The 23,307-nt window shown below is 55.5% G+C and overlaps 3 protein-coding genes across 6 annotated transcripts in view; 2 read left to right on the top strand and 1 right to left on the bottom strand.

Annotated features, from left to right (window-relative positions):
* The window catches only part of LOC101358703 (F-box only protein 17), a 6,715-nt gene extending 545 nt beyond the window's left edge, over positions 1-6,170 (top strand). The window contains exons 2-5 of the mRNA XM_004388150.2: positions 879-990; positions 3,342-3,437; positions 4,197-4,332; positions 5,629-6,170. Of these exons, the coding sequence (XP_004388207.1) occupies positions 879-990; positions 3,342-3,437; positions 4,197-4,332; positions 5,629-5,772 (488 nt within the window). The 3' untranslated portion in view covers positions 5,773-6,170. The remainder of the gene's footprint in view (positions 1-878; positions 991-3,341; positions 3,438-4,196; positions 4,333-5,628) is intronic.
* Positions 6,171-7,445: 1,275 nt separating this feature from the next.
* Positions 7,446-11,848, bottom strand: MRPS12 (mitochondrial ribosomal protein S12). Of its 4 annotated transcripts, none has more exons than XM_023742296.1 (3): positions 11,646-11,848; positions 11,300-11,367; positions 7,446-8,484 (listed from the first exon to the last, which is right to left on the bottom strand). In XM_023742296.1, the coding sequence occupies exons 2-3, from the start codon at positions 11,346-11,348 to the stop codon at positions 8,114-8,116; spliced, it is 420 nt and encodes a 139-aa protein (XP_023598064.1). In that variant the 5' UTR covers positions 11,349-11,367; positions 11,646-11,848; the 3' UTR covers positions 7,446-8,113. The 4 variants fall into 4 exon arrangements, with proteins under 4 accessions (XP_023598064.1, XP_023598065.1, XP_004388206.1 ...); XM_023742297.1 differs by having other exon boundaries at positions 11,650-11,699; XM_004388149.2 differs by having other exon boundaries at positions 11,642-11,680.
* Positions 11,849-11,859: 11 nt separating this feature from the next.
* The window catches only part of SARS2 (seryl-tRNA synthetase 2, mitochondrial), a 12,303-nt gene continuing 855 nt past the window's right edge, over positions 11,860-23,307 (top strand). Inside the window, exons 1-14 of the mRNA XM_004388211.2 lie at positions 11,860-12,237; positions 16,865-16,960; positions 17,666-17,695; positions 18,433-18,573; positions 18,654-18,708; positions 19,639-19,702; positions 19,936-20,041; positions 20,715-20,762; positions 20,969-21,077; positions 21,331-21,376; positions 21,462-21,549; positions 21,627-21,736; positions 22,807-22,900; positions 22,986-23,078. Of these exons, the coding sequence (XP_004388268.1) occupies positions 11,971-12,237; positions 16,865-16,960; positions 17,666-17,695; positions 18,433-18,573; positions 18,654-18,708; positions 19,639-19,702; positions 19,936-20,041; positions 20,715-20,762; positions 20,969-21,077; positions 21,331-21,376; positions 21,462-21,549; positions 21,627-21,736; positions 22,807-22,900; positions 22,986-23,078 (1,347 nt within the window). The 5' untranslated portion in view covers positions 11,860-11,970. The remainder of the gene's footprint in view (positions 12,238-16,864; positions 16,961-17,665; positions 17,696-18,432; positions 18,574-18,653; positions 18,709-19,638; positions 19,703-19,935; positions 20,042-20,714; positions 20,763-20,968; positions 21,078-21,330; positions 21,377-21,461; positions 21,550-21,626; positions 21,737-22,806; positions 22,901-22,985; positions 23,079-23,307) is intronic.

Below are 23,307 nucleotides of genomic sequence, written 5' to 3'. Positions count from 1 at the left end.
GGGGCCGAGGCCACCCAGGCTGTGTGCGGGGCGCGGGCTCAGGCGAGGTTGGGCGGGCGGGGCCGGGATGGGGCAGGGGTGGGGCCAGGCGGGACCGAGGCAACCCAAGAGTGTGCAGGATGCGGGCTCGGACGGGGCTGGGCGGGGCGGGGGCGGGACTGAGGCGACCCATGGGATGTGCAGCATGCGGGCTCGGGTGAGGCTGGGTGGGTGGGCGCGGCCAGGGCTGGAGGAGCCAGGGGGCGTGGCTTGGGAAACTGGGTGGGCGAGGCCAGGGCGACAGGCTGGGCTGGGGAAGAAACTGACCGGGTGGGAGGAGCCAGGAGCTGTGGGCAGAACCCGAGGGAGCTTGTGGTATATTTTCAGTATTAGTACTGGCAGGGAGGCCTGTGGGCGTGGCTAAGGAGGGAGGAGTCAGGGGCGGCCTGGGAGAAATGGATTGGGTACCGGAGGGGAGGAGTCGTATAGGAGGTGGTGGCATTGAGAAGTCGGGAGGGAAAACATCGAGTGGGCGGGGCCGACACAGGAGGATCCAAGAGAGGGCCGTGGTGGGAGGGGCTGGGGCTGGGAGAGAAACCGATGGGCGGGGCCGGGGGGAGAAGCTGAGCAGCTGGAGGGGCTAGAGGGATGTACAGCAGGAGGGCGGGACCGAGGGAGAAGGAGCAGGTAACTGGGGCTGAAGAGAGTCGGTGAGCAGGGTTGAGTGAAGGTGAGGAGGTGGGACCAGGACTGCAGGCTGCTGAGGGGCGGAGCCAGAGTAGAAGCAGCCACGGGGAGGGGTGGAGCGCACGCGAGAAGGAGGAGCCAGTGGGCGGGGGCGGGACTTCAGGGCTGGCTGGTAGGTGAACCTCTATGTTCAACCCTATTGTATCACACAGAGGGCTTCAGAGGCTGGGAAGTGGAGCACGGCGGGAATGGCTGGGCCGTGGAAAAGAACGTAATTCTGGTGCCGGGGGCCCCTTCCCAGACCTGCTTCGTGACGTCTTTCGAGTGAGTAGCCCCTGCTCCCTGGGTCAAGGGCCCGAGGCAGGGAGGGAAAATCCTACCCCACCCCATCCCACCGTCCTTACCCTCACCCTAATCCACCTTCACCTTCCCTCATTCATTCATTCAACAAATACTTGTTGAGGGCCTGCCAGGTACCAGGCACTGTTTTATATGCCAGAGGTACAGGGAAAAATCAGAAATATCAGGAACCTGCTTTTTCCATTTACATTTTAGATGTAGGGTTGGGGGCGACGTTAAGCACGTAAACAGCAAAATCACAATGACACAGCGAACACTGATAGGGCTTACTCTCTGGCAGACGTTGTTCTGAACGCTTTATATGTAACTCTTAATTCTCACAACAACCCTGTGGGGTACTTTTATTGTCCCCATTTTATAATAGGACACTGAAGCACAGGGGGGACTCAACATCTAGTAAATGGTGGAGCCGGGATTTGAACCAGGTAATCTGGCTCCAGAGTTTCTGATTGTGATAAATGCTATAAGGACGCCAAAACAAGATGATTAATTGATCCTCTTTTATCCTCATACCCCATACCCATCCTCCCCCGTCGCGCCCCATAGGCAACAACTGTAATGTGGCATTATCCAGCTTTCTGATTGTTGCTCCTATGTTAAGGATGCAGTGATATCCCCTTGCTGTTTTAATTTGAATTATTTACTAGTAATTAAGCATTTCTTCATCTTCTTGTTAGCTTTTTGGATTCCCTTTTTTGTAAATTGCCTGTTTATATTTTCTATTACGGTTGATGTCTTTTTCTTGTGGATAGGAATGAATTCCTTGTGTATTCTAGATGCTAGTCCCTTGCCTGTCCTCAGTATTGCAGAAAATCTCCCACTCTGCCACCTGTATTCACTGCGTCCATGGGGTTGTTGGGCAGAAATCTTTTACTGTGATCAAATTCACCTTTTGTTTCGCCTTTAGTTAGAATGTGTTTTTGAAATCTGTTTGAAAAGTCCTTCCTCACCACTAGATCATAACAAATATTGTCTAATAGTCTCTTCTAATGACCTCATGGTTTTTACCTTTCACCAAAACCACAACCCGTTGCCGTCAAGTCGGTTCCGACTCGCAGCGACCCTATAGGACAGTGTAGAACTGCCCCATAGGGTTTCCAAGGAGCGCCTGGTGGATTTGAACTGCCAACCTTTTGGTGAGCAGCCATAGCACTTAACCACTGCACCACCAGGGCTCCTACCTTTCACTGTTAGGTCTTTAATCCATGTTTGAGTGTGCTGTTATGAAAGATCATGTTTTTTTCTCCCCCATATACTGAGCCAGTTTTTCCAACACCATCAACTAAAGAATCTGTCTGTTCCCCGCTGATTGGTGGTGCTACCGCCTTCATTTATGACGTTCTTGTACACACCTAGGTCTGTGCCTGAGCACACTTTTCTATTGTGTTGTCAATTTATCTGTTCCTCCGCCAGCACTCCACTATTTCTGATGGCACCATTCAAACTAGGAGAAAGGGACCGTTTACCAAGGTGTAGGCAGATCTCAAGGGACAGGTACTGTGTGACCCCAAGCTAGTTTGCCATGGAGGGAAGGGACATTGCCACTCCTGGGCCTGAAAGGGCGAGGAGAGGAAGCGGTTACTGAAACACGAAGACAGAGAGGGCTGTGCGAAGACAGGGCCTGACGGAGCTGTGTCCTTTGGCTGAGGGACACAGCAGGCCCGTGGTGATCCGGTGGTGGAGAGGGAGGAGGATAAATACCCTGATTTGATTCTCTCCCCTCCCTTCTATCTCCTGCTGGAGCTTTCTACTGGCTGACCCGACAGGAAGCAGAGGGTAAGGGAGACCGGTCCACCACGCAGGCCATACAGCCTTAGAGCTTGGGCCTCGCAATGGAGAAAACCAAAATCCAGACCAACTGTCATCGAGTTGATTGTGACTCACGGCACCTCCGTGTGTGCCGTGAGTGGGTTTGAACTGCCTGTTAGTAGTGGAGCACTCCTTAACTGATGGTGCCACCCAGGAAGGCCCCAGGAGTCCCTGCTCAGACACCTAGGGGGTTGGCTTCCGTTTGTACTCATGTCCAGGCCCCCACAAATAATAAGGGTGGGTTTGCATGCAGCTCGGCCTCCTGGAGCCCAGAGCAGGGCGCAGAACGGTAGAGGGGATGTGAGAGGCAAACAGGGAGGCCACGAATCATGAATCTCCGCGTCTTGTAGAGCAAACCCCGAGGGGCTGCTTTAGACAGGGTTATCAGGGGAGGCTTCTTGGAGGAGGTGATTTCTGGGCTGTGACTCAAGTCGAGAGAGAACCGTGTGAAGGTCTGAATGAGCCAAGGGCGTGCCTACCCCACCCCCACCACCCTCCCTTCCCAGATGGTGCTTCAAGAGGCAGCTTGTGGACCTGGTGATGGAGGGTGTGTGGCAGGAGCTGCTCGACAGCGCACAAATCGAGATCTGTGTAGCCGACTGGTGAGTAGGGAGCGACTGGTGAGTAGGGAGCGGCAGCTTGTTCGCGGAGCACCAGCTGTGGCGGCAGCCGTTCTGCAGAAGCGACGCAATTGGAGCCCCCGCCAACCCCGAGGGGTGACTGCCCTTAGGCGCCGCTTCTTAGTGAGGCCGAGAGGTGAGGTGACGCTTTCATAGGTGTGGAGCCGGGGGGGCGGAGCCTTTGTGAGCAGGGCCCCTACCCTGCGCTCCTCCCCACCGTCTTCCCAGAGGGACCGGGGTTGTTGACATGGGGGCCACCGACTCTGTCGGCTCAGTCTGAAACAAGGTGCCCCCCTCCCCTTCCCACTGCCCCCCACTCAGAGCTGATCCTAAGGGCTTGTGGATGCCCGAGGCCTCCGAAGCCTTGGGAGCATTGTGCCCTGAGCACTGAGGTTCAGAGGAGCAGAGTTGGGACAGGGGTGCTGGGTGGCTTCCAGCCTGTGGGCTTACCACGAGCCCTCTCCTTTCCAGAGTACCCCGCTTCTTCCCCTGTCTCTTGCCGGGGAACAGTGGGGAGATCACCAGGCTGCTCCCTGAGCTGTGGCCACCCCCAGAGCATCCAGGCTCCTCCCCAGGAGCACTCAGGCTCCTCCCCCTAGGTTCCCCGGCCAAATCTCTCCGCCTGTGGGGCGGGTGTTGGGGCCCTCATCAAGGTTCAGGGAGGCCCAGTCCTCAGCCCCCTCCCCGCCCCCAGAGAGCTGGTGGGTGGTGGGGGCATCGAGGCTCACTGCCACCCGGCAGGTGGGGCGCCCGGGAGAACTGCGGCTGCATCTACCGGCTCCGGGTCCGCCTCCTAGACGTGTATGAAAACGAAGTGGTCAAGTTCTCCGCCTCGCCCAACCCGGTCCTTCAGTGGACTGAGAGGGGCTGCCGACAGGTGTGTCCAGACTGCCTTACCGATCACCCCTGACCCGCTCAAAGGCACACACACCCCAGCCTCACCCTGCTCAATCTCCATTCTCAGCTCTCGCCGTCAGCTAGCCTAACAATCACTGGGAGCCCCTGGGTGGTGGAAACAGTTAAGCACTCGGCTACTAGCTGACAGGTTGGTGGTTCGAACCCACCCACAGGCACCTCAGAAGAAAGGCCTGGCGATCTGCTTCCAAAAGGTCACAGCCTAGAAAACCGCATGGATTCTGTACCCGTGGGGTCGCCATGTGTCAGAAATGACTTGACAGCAACACTGAGTTCTTATTGCACCCCAGGCTGTTTCAAAAGCTTTTTACGTCTTGATTCATTTCCTTAGCACAATGGCTGGTTGTCTGGCACACATTTATTGAGCACCTACTATGAGCCCTGGTGGTGAAGTGGTTAAGAGCTCAGCTACTAACACGTAGGTCGGCAGTTTGAATCCACCAGCCGCTCCTTGGAAACTCTATGGGGCAGTTCTACTCTGCCCTATAAGGTTGCTATGAGTCGGAATCGACTCCATGGCAATGGGTTTGGTTTTTTACTGTGTGCTGGGAATGCAGCAGTGAATAAAAGTCCTTGCCGTCTCCTCACTGTAAAGCTGAGCAAACTGAGGCACAAGGAGGTTAAGTGAGGGGCCTGAAGTCACACCAAGGCATTCAGGGCCCATTCAAGGCCAGGCTGGCTCCCACAGTGACCACCGCACCTCAGTTACCAAAGTGACCTCTTAGGTGGTCTTCCTGCTTCCTCCCTTTCCCTCCTCCCACCCCCCACAACACCAAGAAAGATCCCACTAAAAACTGAGTCCGATCACAACTCCCTAGCTCACTGCCCTCCCGGGACTCCATCTCAGAGTAAAAGCCCAGCAGGCCCTGCCCAACACGCCCCCTTACTTCCCTGACCCCACCGCCTGTTTCTCCCCGCCTCGCTCACTCTGCTCCACTCACTCTCCCCTCTGGGGCCTTTGCACGGGCTGTTCCCACTGCCTGTGACGCGCTTCACCCAGATCCGCAGCTGGCTCCCCCTCCTGCAGGTCTCTGCTCCAGTGTCACCTTCTCACTTTACGGGCCCCTCTCCCCCGCCTGCCTTGCTCAGGGGTCTAGGTCCCCCACTAGGCAGGGGTATGTGCTACTTTCTTCTGTGCTGTACGCCCAGCACACAGAGCAGGGCGTGGTGTCTGCTCAGTCCTTGGTGAATATTTGTTGGGTGGGGGGGAGGCAGGCGCCCACAAGCCCTCACCCTCTTGCTCTCCGTGACCCTACAGGTCTCCCACGTCTTCACCAACTTCGGCAAGGGCATCCGCTACGTGTCTTTCGAGCAGTACGGGAGAGACACGCGGTCCTGGGTGGGCCACTATGGTGCCCTGGTGACCCACTCCAGCGTGAGGGTGCGCATCCGTCTGTCCTAGCGACCAGCCCGCTGAGGCCTCCTACAACATACCGGGGCTGCCCGATGCCATCGTTCATCAGGGACTTTGCAGCCAGGAGCCAGAGATGCCCAGGGACAGTGGGTCCCGTCTGGCCTGTTCCGGGCATGCCCTCCCTGTTACCCCCTTGCTGCTGCGTCAGCAGGGTGGCCCACGTGCTGTGTCCATCCATCCAGGGAGCCCACCAGCCTTTTCACGGCTTCCTCAGCTCCCCCGGTGGGGGCATCAGACTCAGAGACTGCTAGTTAGCTTGCCGTTGGTAGACTGAGTCAGGCAACAGCGGGGGGAGACCTGACAGCCTGGGAGCAGGGAACCTTGGCTGTGTTTCTGGGTAGGCTGACTGCTGGCAGGGAGCAGGGGTCAGCCGGGGGTTCAGCCGCGGGGCAAGTAACCAGCCGTCTGCGCTACCCTGTCGGCACCTCGTTCTGGGCCAGACTGGCGTTTCTTGTGAATTCCTCAGAGACAGGCCCCCTGTACTTCTCCGCTGACCCCTGAACTCTGTCCCCTGCCCCCACTTCCTGCCAGGCAAGCCTCTCCTTTCTCTGCCTGGATTCAGTGCAAGGCCTGCCCTGAAGAGACTCTCCGCCCCTCCCCTCCCACCCCCATCCCCGATTTCTCCCAGTTTCCCAGCCGGCACAGCCAACACACCCAATAAAACTGGTGCTAACTGTGAGCTGACGGGCAATTTCTGTCTGCAGTCGATGAGCGTGACCGCCCCCAGCTCGGATCCTACAAGGCCTTGTGGATGTCTCCAGTCATGAGAGCTTTAGGACGGCTGTGTGCAGAGGGCCGGGAGGGACACGGAGGTGGCTCAGAGAACCCTGACACGGTTGTGCTGACAGCGTTGTTTAGCGGCTCCCACGTCTGTTCTCAGCGGCCCTTCCCACAGCTCTTGGGCAGGTACCCCCATCAATGCCATTTAGTCCAGGAGGTAGCAGGCTGGGGGTCTGAATGCCCTGCTCAGGGTCTCACGGCCACTAGGTAAGGGAGGCGGGGCATGAGCCAGAGTGGGGTTCCAGAGCCAAGGATCTGAGCACAGCTCCCCTGTCTGCTGTGCCAAGCAGGAGCTCATCTCATTTAAACCAAACCAAACCCACTGCTGTGGAGTCGATTCTGACTTGCAGCAACCCTACAGGGCAGAGTAGAACTGCCCCATAGGATTTCCAAGGCTGTAAATCTTTATGGAAGCAGACTGCTGCATCTCTCTCCCACAGAGCAGCTGGTGGGTTTGAACTGCCGACCTTTTGGTTGGCAGCTGAGCGCTTTAACCACTGCACCACCAGGACTCATCTCATGTAATCCTCACAAAACCCCCACTAAGGTCAGTATCACTCCAAGCGCCACTTTCCAGGGGAGGAAACAGACCCAGAGGGGGCACGTAACATACCTGAGGTCACACAGCAATTAAGAGGGGGAGGCAGGGTTTGAACCCAGGTCTGCCTGAGTCTGACAATAATACAGAATAGCAGCTCCCTTTATGAAGCGCGCACGCATACACACACACACGCGTGCTGCTATTCTGTACCAAGCGTGGAGCCCTGGTGGCACAGAGGTTAAGAGCTTGGCTGCTAACCAAAAGGTCGGCAGTTCGAATCCACCAGCTGCTCCTTGGCAACACTATGGGGCAGTCCTACTCTGTCCTCTAGGGTCACTATGAGTCAGAATCGACTCCACACACAACAATGTATGAAGCAGTGGATCCATTTAATCCCTTCAATGTCAATGTTACAATTACCACCATTTTCCAGATGGGGAAGCTGGAGGGCAGGCTTCACCTGCTCAGGTCCCATGCCCGTAGGAAGTGTAATGGGGACTCAGTGCCACCTAACTGACTTAAAACAGGATTACTGTCTGTGTATGTCACGCACACAGGTCATCTCGCTTAATCTTCAAGAAACTCAACAAAGGGAGCATTGTGAGTGGGGCCATTTTCCAGGGGAGGAAACTGAGGCCCAGAGGGGATCTCAGGTGCCAGCTCTGCAGGAGGCAGAGGACAAGTACAGCCGGAGGGCGCCATTTACATCACAACCGTGGGAGCCTGTGTTTATTACAACCCCTTCCCAGCAGATGGCAGTACAGTGTCCCGGCCCAGCAGAAAGGGAACCTCATGCCAACGCTACATGTGGAAGCCGAGAGTCTTGACAGAAGAGTGCCTTTTTCTCATTCACACCCAGGCCCCTATGGGCTAACGGTGGTCCTGCCGGGAGAAGCAGAGGCAGGATTTGAATCCAGGACCGGCTGCTGGAATTGTGTCCCAAGGGCCCTGCTGGAGCCTGGAAAGTTTTGTTCTGCAGGGACGCCCAGCCCCACAACGCCCCGGCGGTCACTTCTTCTTCTGCACGTGGCCACAGTCATATTTGCCGCGCACAACAGTGAGCTTGACGCCGGGCAGGTCCTGGGTGCGGCCGCCCTGCACGAGGACGATGTGGTGCTCCTGCAGGTTGTGGCCCTCTCCGGGGATGAAGCAGACAGCCTCCTGGCCTGTGCTGAGCCGTACCCGGCAGCACTTGCGGTTGGCCGAGTTGGGCTTCTTGGGCTTGCGGATGAACGTGCGCAGAACTACGCCTTTCAGCTGCGGCCGGCCTTCCGTGGGGCCCAGCTTCCGGGGCTGCCGCTTTGGGGGTCCCTGGCGGTGCATCTGGTTCAGGGTGGCCATGGGGCGGGTGGCCCAGAGCCGGGGAGCCAGGGCCAGGCCTGGGGAGACACGGCCGGGAAGGCGGAAGAGAGTTGTTATCCTAACAGATAATCTGGTGTTCCATGCGCTGCTCCAAGCACTTTACAAGGATACATTTGTTTACGTCTGGGGGTGTTCTACTCCCCCAAAATCAACCATTGAAAATCCTCTGAATAGACTCGACGGCAACTGATTTTTAGGGGTATCTAAAGATAACAGTAAGAATAGACCAAAAAAAACCACAGCAGCTGCCATCGCGTCAATTCCAACTCATGGCGACCCCATGCGTCAGTGCAGAACTGTGCTCCACAGGGTCTTCAATGGCTGGGAGCTTTCTGAAGCAGATCGCCAGCCCTTTCTACCGAGGCGCCTCTGGGTGGATTTGAACCGCCCAACTTTTGGTTAGTAGCCAAGCTCTTAACCATGTGCAGCATCCAGGGAGACACAACAGCAAGACATTCACTGCGCTACCACCACCTCTCAGAGTCTGTTTGAAGCATTTTACATGAATGAACTGATTTTATTCTCTAAGAAAGGTATTAATTTTTAACACTGCTTAAGAATAACACAAGTGATGCCCTGCTGCCAACTTCTCAAATGGTGGGGGGATGGTGGGAGAAACTTTCAGTTACACCGTATATATCAGGACTCCTTGGGTGGCACAAACGGGTAACACCTGGCTACTGACCAAAAGGCTGGCAAGTCAAATCCACCCAGAGGCGCCTCAGAAGGAAGGCCTGGTGATCTGCTTCTGAAAAATAACCAAACCTGTTGCCGTCAAGTCGATTCCGACTCATAGCGACCCTACACAGCCACTGAAAACCCTGCGGAGCACAGTTCTACTCTGAAAGACACAGGGAAGTCACGAGTCGGAATCAACTCAACGGCAACTCGTTTTGGTTATATAATAATTGAGAGTATATGAAGTCATTGTATAAATTTCCAAAAAATGTTACAGTTTTATTTGTTCTATCAGTGTTAAACATGTTACTTACCATCAAAATAAAAATTAAAAAATTATTAGCCTTTTGGCATAACTAAAAAAAGAAAAATAATAATAACACAAGTGAACACGGGTGCTAACACTGTGCCGAGTGCTGTCCTGTGCGTTTTACATGTATCAGCTCGTGTGCTCCCCACAGCAACCCTGTGGGGGGCTCCTTGGAGGGGTCACAGTCTCCTGTCACCCAAGTCATCAGCACATCCTGTTAGCACAACCCTCCAAGCTGATCAGCATCTGCCCCTTTCTCCCTCCTCTGCTGTGCTCACCTTGGCCTTGGCCATCCTGCTCCCCGCTGGACTCCGGCATTGTCCTCCTCACTGGTCTCCCAGCTCCTGGCCCGTCCCTCAATGTGTTCCCCACACGCACCTGAGTCAATCGTGTCCCTGCCCTGCTCACAGCCCTCGCGTGGCCCTGTCTCACTCAGGGGCGAAGGCCCCACACACGCTGCCCCAGTCACTGCCCTGACCTCATCTCTCCACCTGCTCTCTTGCTCACTCTGTGCAAGCCGATGTCCCCAAACACTCCACGGAAAGGAGACCAGTGTGGCTGCTGGTGGTCAGTCTCAGCAAAAAGATGAAAGGCAGGCGGGGGAAGGGGATAGATCTGCAAGGTGACCCAACAGGATTTGCTCATGGAGTGGATGGCGGGGGTAAGAAAATTCAAAGATGCCTGGATTCTCTTCAACAAACACCCATCGAGCACCTGTTGTGTCCTGGCCCCAGGAATGAAGGCATGGGGGTGACAGACCTGGACTCTGCACTCGCAGGACTCATGGTCCAGGGCTCTGAGGCCATGATTCTGTCCATCAATGCACCCCTATGCCTCCTCCTCTGTCAACTAGCGCCGGCGCCCTTTTACGACCCAAACTTCCCACTCTCCCCCAGATCCAGGGCAGGGCTGGGCCCTACTGTCCATTCCCACATCTCCTTGTGTCTAGAGTTGCCACAGAATCCCCAAAGGGGATGAAACAGTCTGCCCCTTCATAGTGGCATGCCCTTGGGCAAGATTCTTTGCCTCTCACTGTTTCCTCATCTGTATGGCGGGCACCAGAATCAGCCTCTCTCCCGACACTGTGTGTGTGAGGCTACCATGAGACACTGCATGTCAAGCTACCCGGATTTCCCGAGGCAGGGCCCAGGCCTTGGTGACTGGCAAACAGGTGTTGAATAAAAGTTTGCATAGTGACAAGTGCATGAAATACTTCACATAGGGCATGGCCCCAGAGAAGCATTTGATGTCTGTGGAAGGAATAAGTGCATAAATAAAGGGTCCTGCCCAGTGCCTGGTACACACTCCAAAACCCAAACCCATTGCCATCCAGTCTATTCCAACTCATAGCGACCCTATAGGACAGAGTAGAACTGCCCCGTAAGGTTTCCAAGGAGCAGCTGGTGGATTCGAACTGCTGACCTTTTGGTTAGCAGCCGAGCTCTTAACCACTGCACCACCAGGGCTCCCTGACACACACCAGACTCTTGAAAAATTCGTCAGTTCAAGAACAGAGCGTGTGGGGCCTTTTACCCTCGGTGACACAGAACCACGTCTAAAACCCAAGTCTCACTCACGGAAGGTATTGGATAAATTAACATTTAATGAAGAAATAAATGATTGCCCAGGCTCCTGGTACTCGCCGGACGCAAAGCAAGCCCTCAGTGCAACTAATTAACGCCTCCCACCTCTTGCCCTTGCAACCCGAGCTCCACCAAAACCCACCGTGAATCCATCCCTGATTTAAAATCCCGATTCCCTTGGGGCTGCAGAGGAGGCAATCAAGTCCCGGCGGTGATAACCCTCATGCAGCCCCGTCTCTGCGACCCGAGCCCTCCACTTACCACAGCTCAGGGACGTGTTGAGGCCACGCAGAAGGCCAGACCACGACATCCTGCCGCCTGGAGCGTCCCTGTGTTACGGGATGAGAGGTTTAGAAAGTGGCCGTAGTCGAGCCAGGGTCCAAATTCCTCCCATCCGGTTATCAGAGTCTCTGGTTAAATCTAAGGAAGTCCCTCTAAAGATCTAACCACAACCCCTCACGCTGCTAACAGGAAGTCCTTCAGTAAATTTAGCCTCGCTCGGAGTAGGCTCCCAGGGATCCAACCACTCCCACCCGCTACAGGAGGAGAGGGAAGACTGGTAAGAGCCCCGGGAGGTATGAAGCACCCGAGGATTCCACCGACCTACCGACCCCTAGCAGGGTCCGCAGACACGATGAATCCGGCCTCTAGCCCCTTCCGGAGGTTATCCCGACGGTGATTGGCTGGTTCTGCCGCTCATGCAAAGCGAAGGGGCGGGGAAGAGGCGGCGATTGGTCAAAGACGGAGTCAATCTCCGTCAACCATCCTCACTGAACTGCTCCGAGGCATAGTTTCTAAGGCTTTCTCTTTGAAAAGGCTCGCCCCTTTCACGGTCTGATTGGTTCGTCACGAGCCCGACGGCGGCTTTGCAATTGGTCTCAAGACGGAGTGGGCGGGACGAAGGGGGCGTATCTCCTTGTCCTCCGTCCAAGATGGCTGCGTCCATGGTGCGGCGCTTATGGCCTTTGCTGGCTAGTCGGGGACTCTGGTCCCGTGGAGGCTGCGCCTGCAACCAGAGCGCAAGGAAAAATTTCGCTACGAAGAGGCAGGACCGGAACCTCCTGTATGAGCACGCGCGCGAAGGCTACAGCGCGCTCCCTCAGCTGGACATGGAGCATCTATGCGCATGCCCGGAGGAGGCCGCGCGCGCCCTGGAGCTCCGCAAGGGGGAGCTGCGGCCGGCGGACGTGCCCGCGATTGTGAGTGCGCTTGCGCGGGCGGGCGAGGACGCTTTGCCTATTGGCTGTTCGCTTTACGCAAGAAATGGGCGCGCAAGACGCTCTCTGCTGGGGGCGGGCTTATTTCAAGAATTTTAGTTCTTTCCTAAGTTTAACAAATTTTTGTGCTGGGCCAGTTGCACACTGGGAGCACTCATGGTGCAGTGGTTGAGAACTCGGCTGCTAACCAAAAGGTCGGCATTGTGAATCCACCAGCCGCTCCTCGGAAACTCCATGGGGCAGCCCTACTCTGTCCTATAGGGTGGCTATGTGTCGGAATCGACTGGACGCCAAGAGGTCGGTTACCCACTAGCTGTTAAGGCCCTACTGTATGCCAGAGATGCCTACTGTGTCCTGAACACTCGTAATGTGCCTGTTTCATAATGCATGCTGGGTACCGCACACTAGGCACTTACTATGGGCCAGTGCCCTCTGTGCTCCCAATCTCATGCCAGGCTTACCCTAAGGCCATAAAAGAAAAAGGGAAGTGAGGGAGTAAATCTGAAGGTTTTGGGGTGGGGGAGGCGGGACTCTTGCCTCGGGGCAGTAGAAGGTGGAGTCTTGCACCTGCTCCACAGGTAGCCGGCAGTTAAGTGTATTTAATGAATGCGTGATCCTGTTGAGAGACGTTTGTGGAACACCATGTTCCAGGTGTTGTGAATAGGTGGTGAATAATAACAACGAAACAGCTAGCACTTACATAAAACTTCGTGTTAGGGGACTAAGCTGGGATTATCATATCTCTAGACCCTCGTGGAGAGCCCTGGTGGTGCAGCCGCTAAGAGCTCGGCTGCTAACCAGAAAGTCAGTAGCTGGAATCCACCAGCCGCTCCTCGGAAATCCTGTTGGGCAGTTCTATTGTGTCTTACAGGGGCGCTATGAGGCAGAATAGGGTTTGGTTTTTGGTTTAGACCCTCCTGGGGTGCTGAGGAGGGAGGGGTCCCCAAGTTCTTCCAGCCCTCTCTTGGGCTCCCCTACCGCGCTGTTCTAAGTACTTCATACATATTCGCCTCATTTAATTTTTCCGACAACCCTGTGAGGAAAGTGCCATTATCTCCCCCATTTTATCATAGTGGAAACTAAGGTTCAGGGAAGTTAATTAACTTGCCTAAGATCACACAACTGATAAATGGCAGAGCAGGAATTTCAGCCCATGCTGTCTGGCTACCAAGTCCACACTCTTAACTGCTGTGCTAGCCAAGTTCGCCTACTGAAAGAGACAGACACATAACATACCATTATAAATATATAATTATATTCTCTGTTAAGTGCTGTGAAGGAAAAGTAGAGGACAACCTAGGAGGGCTTTAAGGGGAGGTGGCATTAGGCAAAGATGTGTAGAACGAGTGAGGATTAGCCTGGGGTGGAGAAGAGGAGTGTTCCACCTGGAGGGACTAGTATGTACAAATGCCTAGAGGAAGGTCAGGATATAGAATTTGGTGGAACTGTAGGTAATTTAGGGAGTTGCTGGATACAAATGGTTAAGGAGCTCGGCTGCTAACTGAAAGATTGGAGGTTTGAGTCTACCTAGAGGTTCCTCAGAAGAAAGTCCTGGCAATCTACTCCCAAAAAATCAGCCATTGAAAAGCCTATGGAGCTCAGTTCTACTCTGACAGCTAGTACTGGTGTGTGTAATTTAGAGTGTCACACCCTGTCTTAGTTACCTAGCGCTGCTATAACAGAAACACCACAAGTGAATGGCTTTAAAAAACAGCAATTTATTCTCTCACAGTTTAGAAGGTTAGAAGTCTGAATTCAGGGCACCAGCTCTGGGGGAAGGCTTTCTCTCTCTGTCGGCTCTGGGGGAAGGTCCTTGTCTCCTTTCAACCTCTGTGGGCCTAGCGTTCCTTGGAGATGTCCATGTGTCTTGGCATCAATCTTCCCCTCGGTCTAGGAGGTTCTCAGTGCAGGGACCCCACGTCCAAACAGTGTGCTCCCCTCCTGGCTCTTCTTTCTTCGTGGTAGGAGATCCTTCTCTCCCTGCTTGCTTCTCTCTCCTTTTATCTCTTGTAAGATAAAAGGTGTGACTCAAGCAAGTGTGTGACTTGAGTAAGGGTGTGATTTGCATCACACCCTCTTGTAAGGCTGTGACTCAAGATACCCCCCCGCACTGATCCTGTCTCATTAACATGCAGAGGTTAGGATTTACAACACATCACAAAATGGAGGATAATTACATCAGATCACGAAGTGGAGGACAACCACACAATACTAGGAACCATGGCCTAGCCAAGTTGTCACATATTTTGGGGGGACACAGTTTGATCCATGGCACATCCTTTAGCAGGGTTTTTCAAACTTTGTGGCCAAAAGTAAGACATTTCACATCCTGACCTAGTACACACACCCCCAAAATTGAAACAAAAATTTCATAGCAATTCTTGATCTTACCATGTGTGATGATGGATCCTTATTTTTTTCTATTACATTCGATTTCACTTTTAAAATGCGGTTTACAGATCCCAAATTTATTTTATAACCCGCTAATAGATTCCATGGAGCCTTGGTGGCACAGTGATTAAGCACTTGGCTGCTGACTGAAAGGTCAGCCGTTCAAACCCACCAGCCACTCTGCAGGAGAGAGATGTGGCAGTCTGTGTCCCTAAAGTTTGCAGCCTTAGAACCCCATGGGGCAGTTCTACTCTGTCCTACAGGGTTGCTGTGAGTTGGAATCGACTAAATGGCAATGGGTTTGGGTTTTCTTTTTTAATAGATCCCAAAGCTTGAAAAACTACTTTTTTAGAGCATAATGTGTGAAGAGGAGTATGGCATGTGGCTTTGCAGGTCATGATTAGATGTGTGGTTTGTTCTAGGGGGCACTGTGGAGTTTTGGATGCTTTTAAGCAGGGGAGGAATAATTCTCTGTCCAGACTGGAGGGGGTGAGCCTGAAGGCTGGGAGGCTGGAACAGGGGTCCTGGTGAGAGATGACAGGGCCTGGAGTGGGGAGGAACAGGGAGATGGTGGGGAGGGAGACAGAAGGACAGGACCTGGTAGTGGGGGTGGGAGGAACAGGCATCTAGGATGAGGACTTAGGACTGGGGGTGTCAGAAGTCCCGTGGGGCTCTTCCTGAAGAGGAGGAAGAACAGACTTGTGTGAGTGTGAAGTATCCAGGGAACATCCAGGGGAAGCCATCAGATGGACACCAAACTGCCTTGTGGCCCACTCTCCTCTTCTGGCTTCCGGCCCCACCACAGCCCAGGGAGGTAGGACAGTGTGGTTTGCACCATTTTGCCAAAGAGAATACTGAAGCCACAGAGGCCAGAGGGATTTTTCAAGGGATCTGGGCTCACAGGGGCAGAATTCCTAGCAGCAGGTGTCCCTAAGGAAATGAGAGCTGGTGGGTACAAGGGTCTCCCGCCTCCTTATTCCCTGTGTCGTCGAGTGCAGGTTTAGCTCCTATAACAGCCCCTGGGAGAGGAGTCTGTTTTCCTCTCATTGTTGCTGAGAGGTGAGTGGTCCAGGCCAGCAGGGGGACTCTGCTCCGTGTGTCCATCAGAAGCCCAAGTTCCTTCCATCTTCTTGCTCTCCATCCCTTAGGATGTTGTCCTCCTCACCTCCTCTTAGGGTCCATCTTCCAGTCCAAGGGAAGTGAGAAAGAGAAAGTCCAGGTTGGGGACTTATCTTTAAGAAGATGACCCAGGGGTCATGCTACAAGGAGTTCTGACATGGTCCTCCACAAGACTGCCCTCACTTCAGACCCCAACTGCAAGCTTGGGGTCCCCAGGCCACCTGCATTTCTGACCTAATGGCTACAAATTTGGGGGTTCTCACCATCCCCTCAAGTTTGATCATTTGCTAGGACTTAAAGGACTCAGGAAATCTGTATAGTTACCATTACAGTTTTATCATAGCAAACGGCTATAGATCAGAACCACCCATACAGAGGGACACATAAGGCGAGATCTGGGAGGGCCCTAAGAGTGAAGCTTGTGTTCTCCCTGTGAAGTCATGGCATATCACCTCCCGGCACATAGATGTGTGACAACACACAGAATATTGCCAACCAGGGAAGCTCGCCTAAGCTTGGTGTGCAGAGTCTTCGTTGGGGTTTCATTGTGTAGCCAAGATTGAAATCAGTGGCCAAGTGATTGAACTCAGTCTCCAACTCCCCATCCCTCTAATCATATGGTTGGTCTTTCTGGCAGGCCAGCCCGAGTCATCTCATTGGCATAAACCATTGAGGGGCCCACCACGAGTCACCTCACCGGCATCAACTGTCAGGTGTGGTCTGAGGAGCTCACCATAAATAACAAAGACTCAAATCACTTGAGAAATTCCAGGGTCACCTCCCAGGAATGCAGACAAATTGTTACACACATACTTAGCACTTCCACTTATGTCCCTTGGCTGGTCTGGGTCACATGGGCCCAAGTGGCTATAGGGAGACTGGAAGATGCATCTTAATTCTAGGCAGCCACATGCCCAGCTAAACATCAGGGAGTTCTGGCACTGAGGGAAGAGGAGAAGGGCTCCCGGGGGACAGTGAGGGGTCTCTGCCCCACCCCACCGCAGGCCCAGGTGGCCAGTGGGGTGACGTGCCAGCGAGAAGGGGCAGTGGCTGCTTCACCATCTCCCCTCCCAATCTCCCCTCCCATCCCCACCCCCAGATTTCCATGTGGCAGGAGCTGACGCAGCTGGGAGAGCAGATCCAGAGGCTGGAGGAGGAGAAGGGGGCCGTGGCTGAGGCAGTGCGGGCCCTGCTGGTGAGCACGGGGGTCCTAGGTGGGTGAGGGGTTGCAGTGAGGCTGCCTCTGGCTGCAAGTAACAGGAAACCCGATCTGAGGAGCTTGAACGACATGGACATTGGCCAGGTGGTCCTGGGTTTGATTATTCAGACTCTCACAATCAGAAGCCACACAACAGCCTGGCTGGGAGGTCCTATTGTCACCCCCATTTTGCAGATGGGGAGACCAAGGCCCAGATAGGGAAGAGATTTGTCCAAGGGCTCACAGCTGGTAGATGCCCGACATTTGGACCCAGGACTGCCTGCTTCCCTCAGCTGCTTAGGGTTCTAGAAGGTTCAGTGGGTCAAAAGCACTTGGTTGCAGGCCTCCAAATACACGCTCACAGACTTTGCTTCTCTGAGCCTCGGTTTCCTCATCTTCAAAATGGGGATCACGTTGATGGCAACTTCTTAGAGTGGGTTGTGAAGAAATAAGATCACGTGAGCCACACAGGGAGCCACAAGTATGATTACTGTCATGTCATCTGGCCTCCTCCCAGCTTTACAAATAGGGAAACTGAATCACAGAGTGGAGGAGGGACCCAGCCAGGTTCACACAGCCGGTCACTGGCAGAGCCAGGGATTCAGACTCCCTGACCCTGTCTGACCTTTCACCCCTCCTTTTTTCTCCTCCCCCACCACCCCTTCATCAACCTCATCACCGCCTGTGTCTGTTCTCTACCAGGAAAACCAAGACAAGGATCAAGTGCAGCAGGTACTAGAGGGAGTCGATATCCTGTGTCTGGGGGGAGGGGGGTGGCAGTCACGATTCCTCAGTTGTGACAGAAAACACAATTCAGACAGGTTTAAGAAAAAAAGAGACTTTACTGATTCATGAAACAGAAAACTTGCTTGAGGTGCAGCTGGATCCAGGTCCTGTCTCCACGTCTTCCTTCTGTTTTCCTCTCATTTCCAGACTACCCTTCTCCCCTTAGGGGTCTGGGGTGGCAGCACAGCTTGGGATGGGGCATCAGGCACAAAGACGACCACTGCCCTGATAGCTCCAGTCGAAGTCCTGAGGCCGATTCTCGTTACACTGGCTTGGGTCATCGACTTGACTTGTGGCCAGGGCAATGGAATGCTCCCTTTGGCCAGACCTGAGTCATGTCCCACGCATGGGCCATGTGGTCATCAGGAAATGCAGGGTGCTGGGCCAAAGGAGGAAACCCTGGTGGTGCAGTGGTTAAGAGCTACAGCTGCTAAGCAAAAGGTCAGCAGTTCGAATCCACCAGCCGCTCCTTGGAAACCCCATGGGGCAGTTCTACTCTGTCCTCCGGGGTCGCTGTGAGTTGGAATCGACTTGACAGCAACGGGTTTGGTTTTTTGGTTTTGGGCCAAAGGAAGAGGCAATGAACATCCAGCACAGAGGTTCTGCTTGCAGGGATCGAGGTCAAACTGGTTGAGGGACTGCCCCACCCTCTCCTGGGCTGACCCTGCTCGCCCCACCGCCAGCACCCCCAATATCAGAGTCTGCGGGCACGTGGCCGGGAGATCCGGAAGCAGCTTAACTCCTTGTACCCCAAGGAGGCCCAGCTCAAGGAGCAGTTCTACCTGCGGGCACTAAGGCTGCCCAACCAGACCCACCCCGATGTGGTGAGTGCAGTGCTGTGTGTCAGGGAGGCCTGGGGCCACCTACTGCCACCATCCCCGTGACACCCGCTGTCTCCCTGCAGCCTGTTGGGGACGAGAGCCAGGCCCGAGTGCTCCACGTTGTCGGAGACAAGCCAGGTGGGCCACACCCCAGGGCTGGGAGCCGACCAGCCTGGTGACCCCGGGCTGGGAGCAGGGGGCTTCTGGGGTCTACAGCTGTGGCTGGGCCCTGCAGAACCCTGGCACCATCTTCCTGCCCCTCTGGGCCCTCGCTGTCCCTGGGGCCAGTTCTTGGGTTTTGTTCTCTCTCCCCCCTCCCCTCATTTGGCTTCCTGCCCTGTCTCCCTTCTGGGGGGCATGCGTGTGTCTTTGACCCCATTTCGGTCCTCATCTCTCTCGGGCTCTTCCTCCCTGGCTGTGGGTGCGTCTAGCGGATTCTCTCTCTTCCTCTCCAAGTCTGCTCTCTCCATCTCTTCCTCTCCTCTCTGATTCTGCCTTCCGGTCTTCCTCCCCGTTCATCTCTCTTTCCTTCTTTATCATCCCATCTCTTTGCTTCTCTCTCTCTCTTCCCTTTCTTTTCCTTTCTCTCTTTCCTCTTTTCCTTTCTCAGCTTCCTTCTCTGTCTTCCCTCTGTCTCTCTAGTCCTCTTTCTCTGTTCCCTGTCTTGTTGTGAGGTGTGTGGAGTCGGTTCCAACTCATAGCAGCCCCGTGTACAACAGAAGGAAACTCTGCCCAGTCCTGCGCCATCCTCACGGTCCTTGCTATGTTTGAGCCCATCGTTGCAGCCACTGTGTCAGTCCACCTTGTTGAGGGTCTTCCTGTTTTTCACTGTCCTTCTCCAGGGACTGGTCCCTCCTGATAACATGTCCAAAGTATGTGAGACGAAGTCCCGCCATCCTTGCTGCTACAGAGCATTCTGCTTGTACTTTTTCCAAGACAAATTCCCTGTCTTACGTAGTGCTTTTTTTTAAAAAAAAAATAATAATAATACTTTACTGTGTTTTTGGTGAAAGTTACACAGCAAATTAGGTTCCCGTTTAACACCCATTGCGCTTTACCCACATCCAGCATTCTCCTTCCAACCCCGGGGTCACCTGGAAATCGGCGAAAAGCTGGATATCATCCGTCAGAAGTGAGCCCCTCTCCCGCCCCCTCGGCGCAGCCATCCCCATCCCAGCAGCTGGCACCCGGCTCCTGCCTCAGGCTCAGCACGGGGTGTGGACTGCCAGGACCATACCCTGGCATGAATGTTTTATGCCCTGGCCCTGCCTGGCAGCTGGGCCTCTACCCCCCAGGTGTTAGCTCCCCCTCCCCGCCCCAGCCCTGGCCCACATGCACCCGCCTGCCTGCCTGTCTGTCTCCCAGGCGCCTGTCCCACGTGTCTGGCCACCGCTCCTATTACCTGCGTGGGGCCGGGGCCCTCCTGCAGCACGGCCTGGTTAACTTCACACTCAACAAACTCGTCCAGCGGGTATGGACCAGGATGGGAAGGCTGCCTGGAGAAGGTGGCTGCGTGCTGAACTGGGAGGGTTGCGGGGAGGAGGGGTGAGCTCTGCTCCTGGAGCTGTTTGCATGTTATTGGCACATTCAACTCTTACGACAGCTTCACGAGGGGGTGCTGTCTTTATCCCCACCTCAGAGCCTGTGCTCTGAACTGTGGCACAACACCGCCTATCTGCAGGCTTGGGATACATGGTGTCCACTGAAACTGGGGGGGGGGGGTTGTGGCAGGGGCTGACTGCATGGGGCCTTGCAGGCCATACTGAGGGGTTCACACATTTCCCAAGGGCACTGGGGAGCCATGTAAGGCCTTAGGCAGAGGAGGGACGTGGTCCGGTTTGTGCTGGAGAACACCTCCAACTGTCCTGTGTGGGATGGGCTGAGTGGAGGCACTGGAGCTGAGGAGAGCTTGGGACACAGCAGAGAGGGCAGCAGTGACAGGGACACTGTGAAAGGGACACCAGGTCCCTGGGGCCAGCTCCTCACCCACTGCTCTGGCCTTCCTCACTTCCCTTTGAGGTGGATGGAATGTGGACTGACGGGGCACCGTTAGCTCGCTCTGCAGTGTCCTTTCTTCAGACCCAAGCCTGGGGTCCGCTGTGGGCTCCCCACTCCACTCCTCACCCGGTCCTCTCCCCTCACAGGGCTTCATCCCCATGACGGTGCCAGACCTCCTCCGAGGAGCTGTGTTTGTGAGTGAGGCCCAGCTGTGTGCCGGCCCTGGTTCTGGGGGTCCTGGCAGGGAGACCACCTGGCGCTGGGTTGAGGGCGGCAGGCTGTAGGAAGGAGGCCAGGGCAGTCTGGACCTTCCTGGGGAGTGGTGGGAGGTTGTGACTGCAGAACCAGGGGCCTGGGGTTACTTGTCCCCTGGCCCCCGTGGCCCGGCCTCCTTCACCAGGAAGGCTGTGGAATGACACCGAACGCCAACCCATCCCAAATTTACAACATCGACCCCTCCCGCTTTGAGGACCTCAACCTGGCTGGGACAGCAGAGGTGGGGCTTGCAGGTGAGCTGGGCCTGGGCAGGAGGTCACTTCCTGTGTCCTCAGAGAGGAGGGATTGTGGGTGGACAACTGGGAGCATCCTGGGGGCTGAGGGACACCTACCCAGGACCGTTGTGTGAGCTGTCTACTGCAGAACAGTATAGTGAAGATCCAGCCATGTACCGCCAGGGCGGACTGTCTTTCCTAATTCTCACAAGGATTTCCAGGGGCTGGTGGTGACCCCCACTGACCCTGTCCTGCCCCCTTTTCCTCCCAGGCTACTTCATGGACCACACTGTGGCCTTCAGGGACCTGCCAGTCAGGTGACGCCCAGTTCCTTAAGACCTTGTCCCCACCTGTGCCATTCGCTCTCCCTTCCCTGACCCAGCCTCACCTGCTACCCTCCAGGATGGTCTGTTCTAGCACCTGCTACCGGGCGGAGACGGACACGGGAAAGGAGCCGTGGGGGCTGTATCGAGTGCACCACTTCACCAAGGTTGGTATAGCCTGGGGCAGGGGGTCACCCCAACAGCCCGGGGCCTCCTGACCCCTGTGCCCCCTGCCCTGCCCCAGGTGGAGATGTTTGGGGTGACAGGCCCGGGGCTAGAGCAGAGTACGCAGCTGCTGGAGGAGTTCCTGTCCCTTCAGATGGAGATCTTAAAGGAGCTGGGCTTGCACTTCCGGTGTGTGGGGGGGAGGGGTGGTGGGCTTGCACTTCCGGAGTGGAGGGGGGTGGGCTTGCACTTCAGGAGTGGAGAGGGGCAAGGGGGTGGTGGTGGTCGGCTTGCACTTCCGGAGTGGAGTGGAGGGGGCGAGGGAGTGGTGGTGGTCGGCTTGCACTTCCGGTGTGGAGATGGGCGAGGGAGTGGTGGTGGTCGGCTTGCACTTCCGGTGTGGAGAGGGGCGAGGGAGTGGTGGTGGTCGGCTTGCACTTCAGGAGTGGAGAGGGGAGGGGGGGCGATGGTGGTCGGCTTGCACTGCCGGTGTGGAGAGGGGCGAGGGGGTGGTGGTGGTCGGCTTGCACTTCCGGTGTGGAGTCAAGAGGGCACGGCTGGGTACTGGCTGAGGGAAGCTATTCCTTCTCATCTTGAACTTCATCACCATCCTCTTCTTCTTTGCCCCTTTTTTTCTGTATTGGAATTATGGGATTGGTTGCTGTAACGCAAACCTAAAATAACAGAAGCCTAAGCACTCCAGGACATTCCAGTGTTGGGGACCCAGGCCCCTTCCTTCTCGCTGCCCCTGTCCCTAGGGTGTTGCCTTCATCCCAGGGCCCAAGATGGCTTTTAACCATCCAGTGCGAAGGTGTGGAGGGGGGAGACACACCCTTCCATGAAGGGTACGACCCAGACATTGTAAGCCCTTTTCTCTATCAGCCACACAGCTTTCAGAGATACTGAGAGAGGCGGGCTTTTTTCTGTGTGACCCATTACAAAAAACGGCGCTATTATCAGAGGCGAGGACGGACATGGTGAAGGGCCAGGCAACTCTGCCACCTGCCCTCCCCCTTCTTCCTCGTCTCCCATCAGCTCCTTTCCCCTCCACTTCCTTGTCCACCTGCTGTCCCACCACCCGCTCTGTCCCAGCCTCTTCCCCTTCGCTACTGTCATTTCCTCCTTGTTTACCTACGTTTTCCTCTTTTTCCACCCGGTCCTCTTGATCACCTCCATTTCCGCCCCTGACTCCTCCCTCTCCACCTCCCCCTTCACCCTTCTTCCGCTCACCATCGCCACGTCTCCCTCCTTGGCCGCAGGGTCCTGGACATGCCCACCCAGGAACTGGGCCTTCCCGCCTACCGCAAGTTTGATATTGAGGCCTGGATGCCAGGCCGCGGCCGCTTTGGAGAGGTGAGCCCCTGCTGCAGGAGGATACAGGGCCAGGAGAGAGGGTGGGATGGCCCCACACAGCTGATCCTCTAAGCCCGCTCCCCAGGTCACCAGTGCGTCCAACTGCACGGACTTCCAGAGCCGCCGCCTCCACATCCTGTTCCACACGGACGACGGGGAGCTGCGGTTCGCCCACACCGTGAGGGCCCGAGCCTCTTCTCCTCTGTCCCCGAAGGCTTCCACTTCTCTAGACCCGCCCCTCAACCCCTCCGTGTGGCCAAGCGGGCTGCAGCTCAGTCCTGGAGTCTATTCCTGAGCCCTGTCCTGAGCCCCCTCCTGAGCCCAGCCCTGAGCCCCCTCCTGAGCCCCTTCCTGAGCCCAGCCCTGAGCCCCCTCCTGAGCCCAGCCCTAAGCCCCTTTCTGAACCC

This window comes from Trichechus manatus, unplaced genomic scaffold, assembly GCF_000243295.1.
Source record: "Trichechus manatus latirostris isolate Lorelei unplaced genomic scaffold, TriManLat1.0 scaffold00207, whole genome shotgun sequence".
Lineage (NCBI taxonomy): Eukaryota > Metazoa > Chordata > Mammalia > Sirenia > Trichechidae > Trichechus > Trichechus manatus.
The sequence above is the reverse complement of the archived record's forward strand: the minus strand, read 5'-3'. Positions and strand labels throughout refer to the sequence as shown.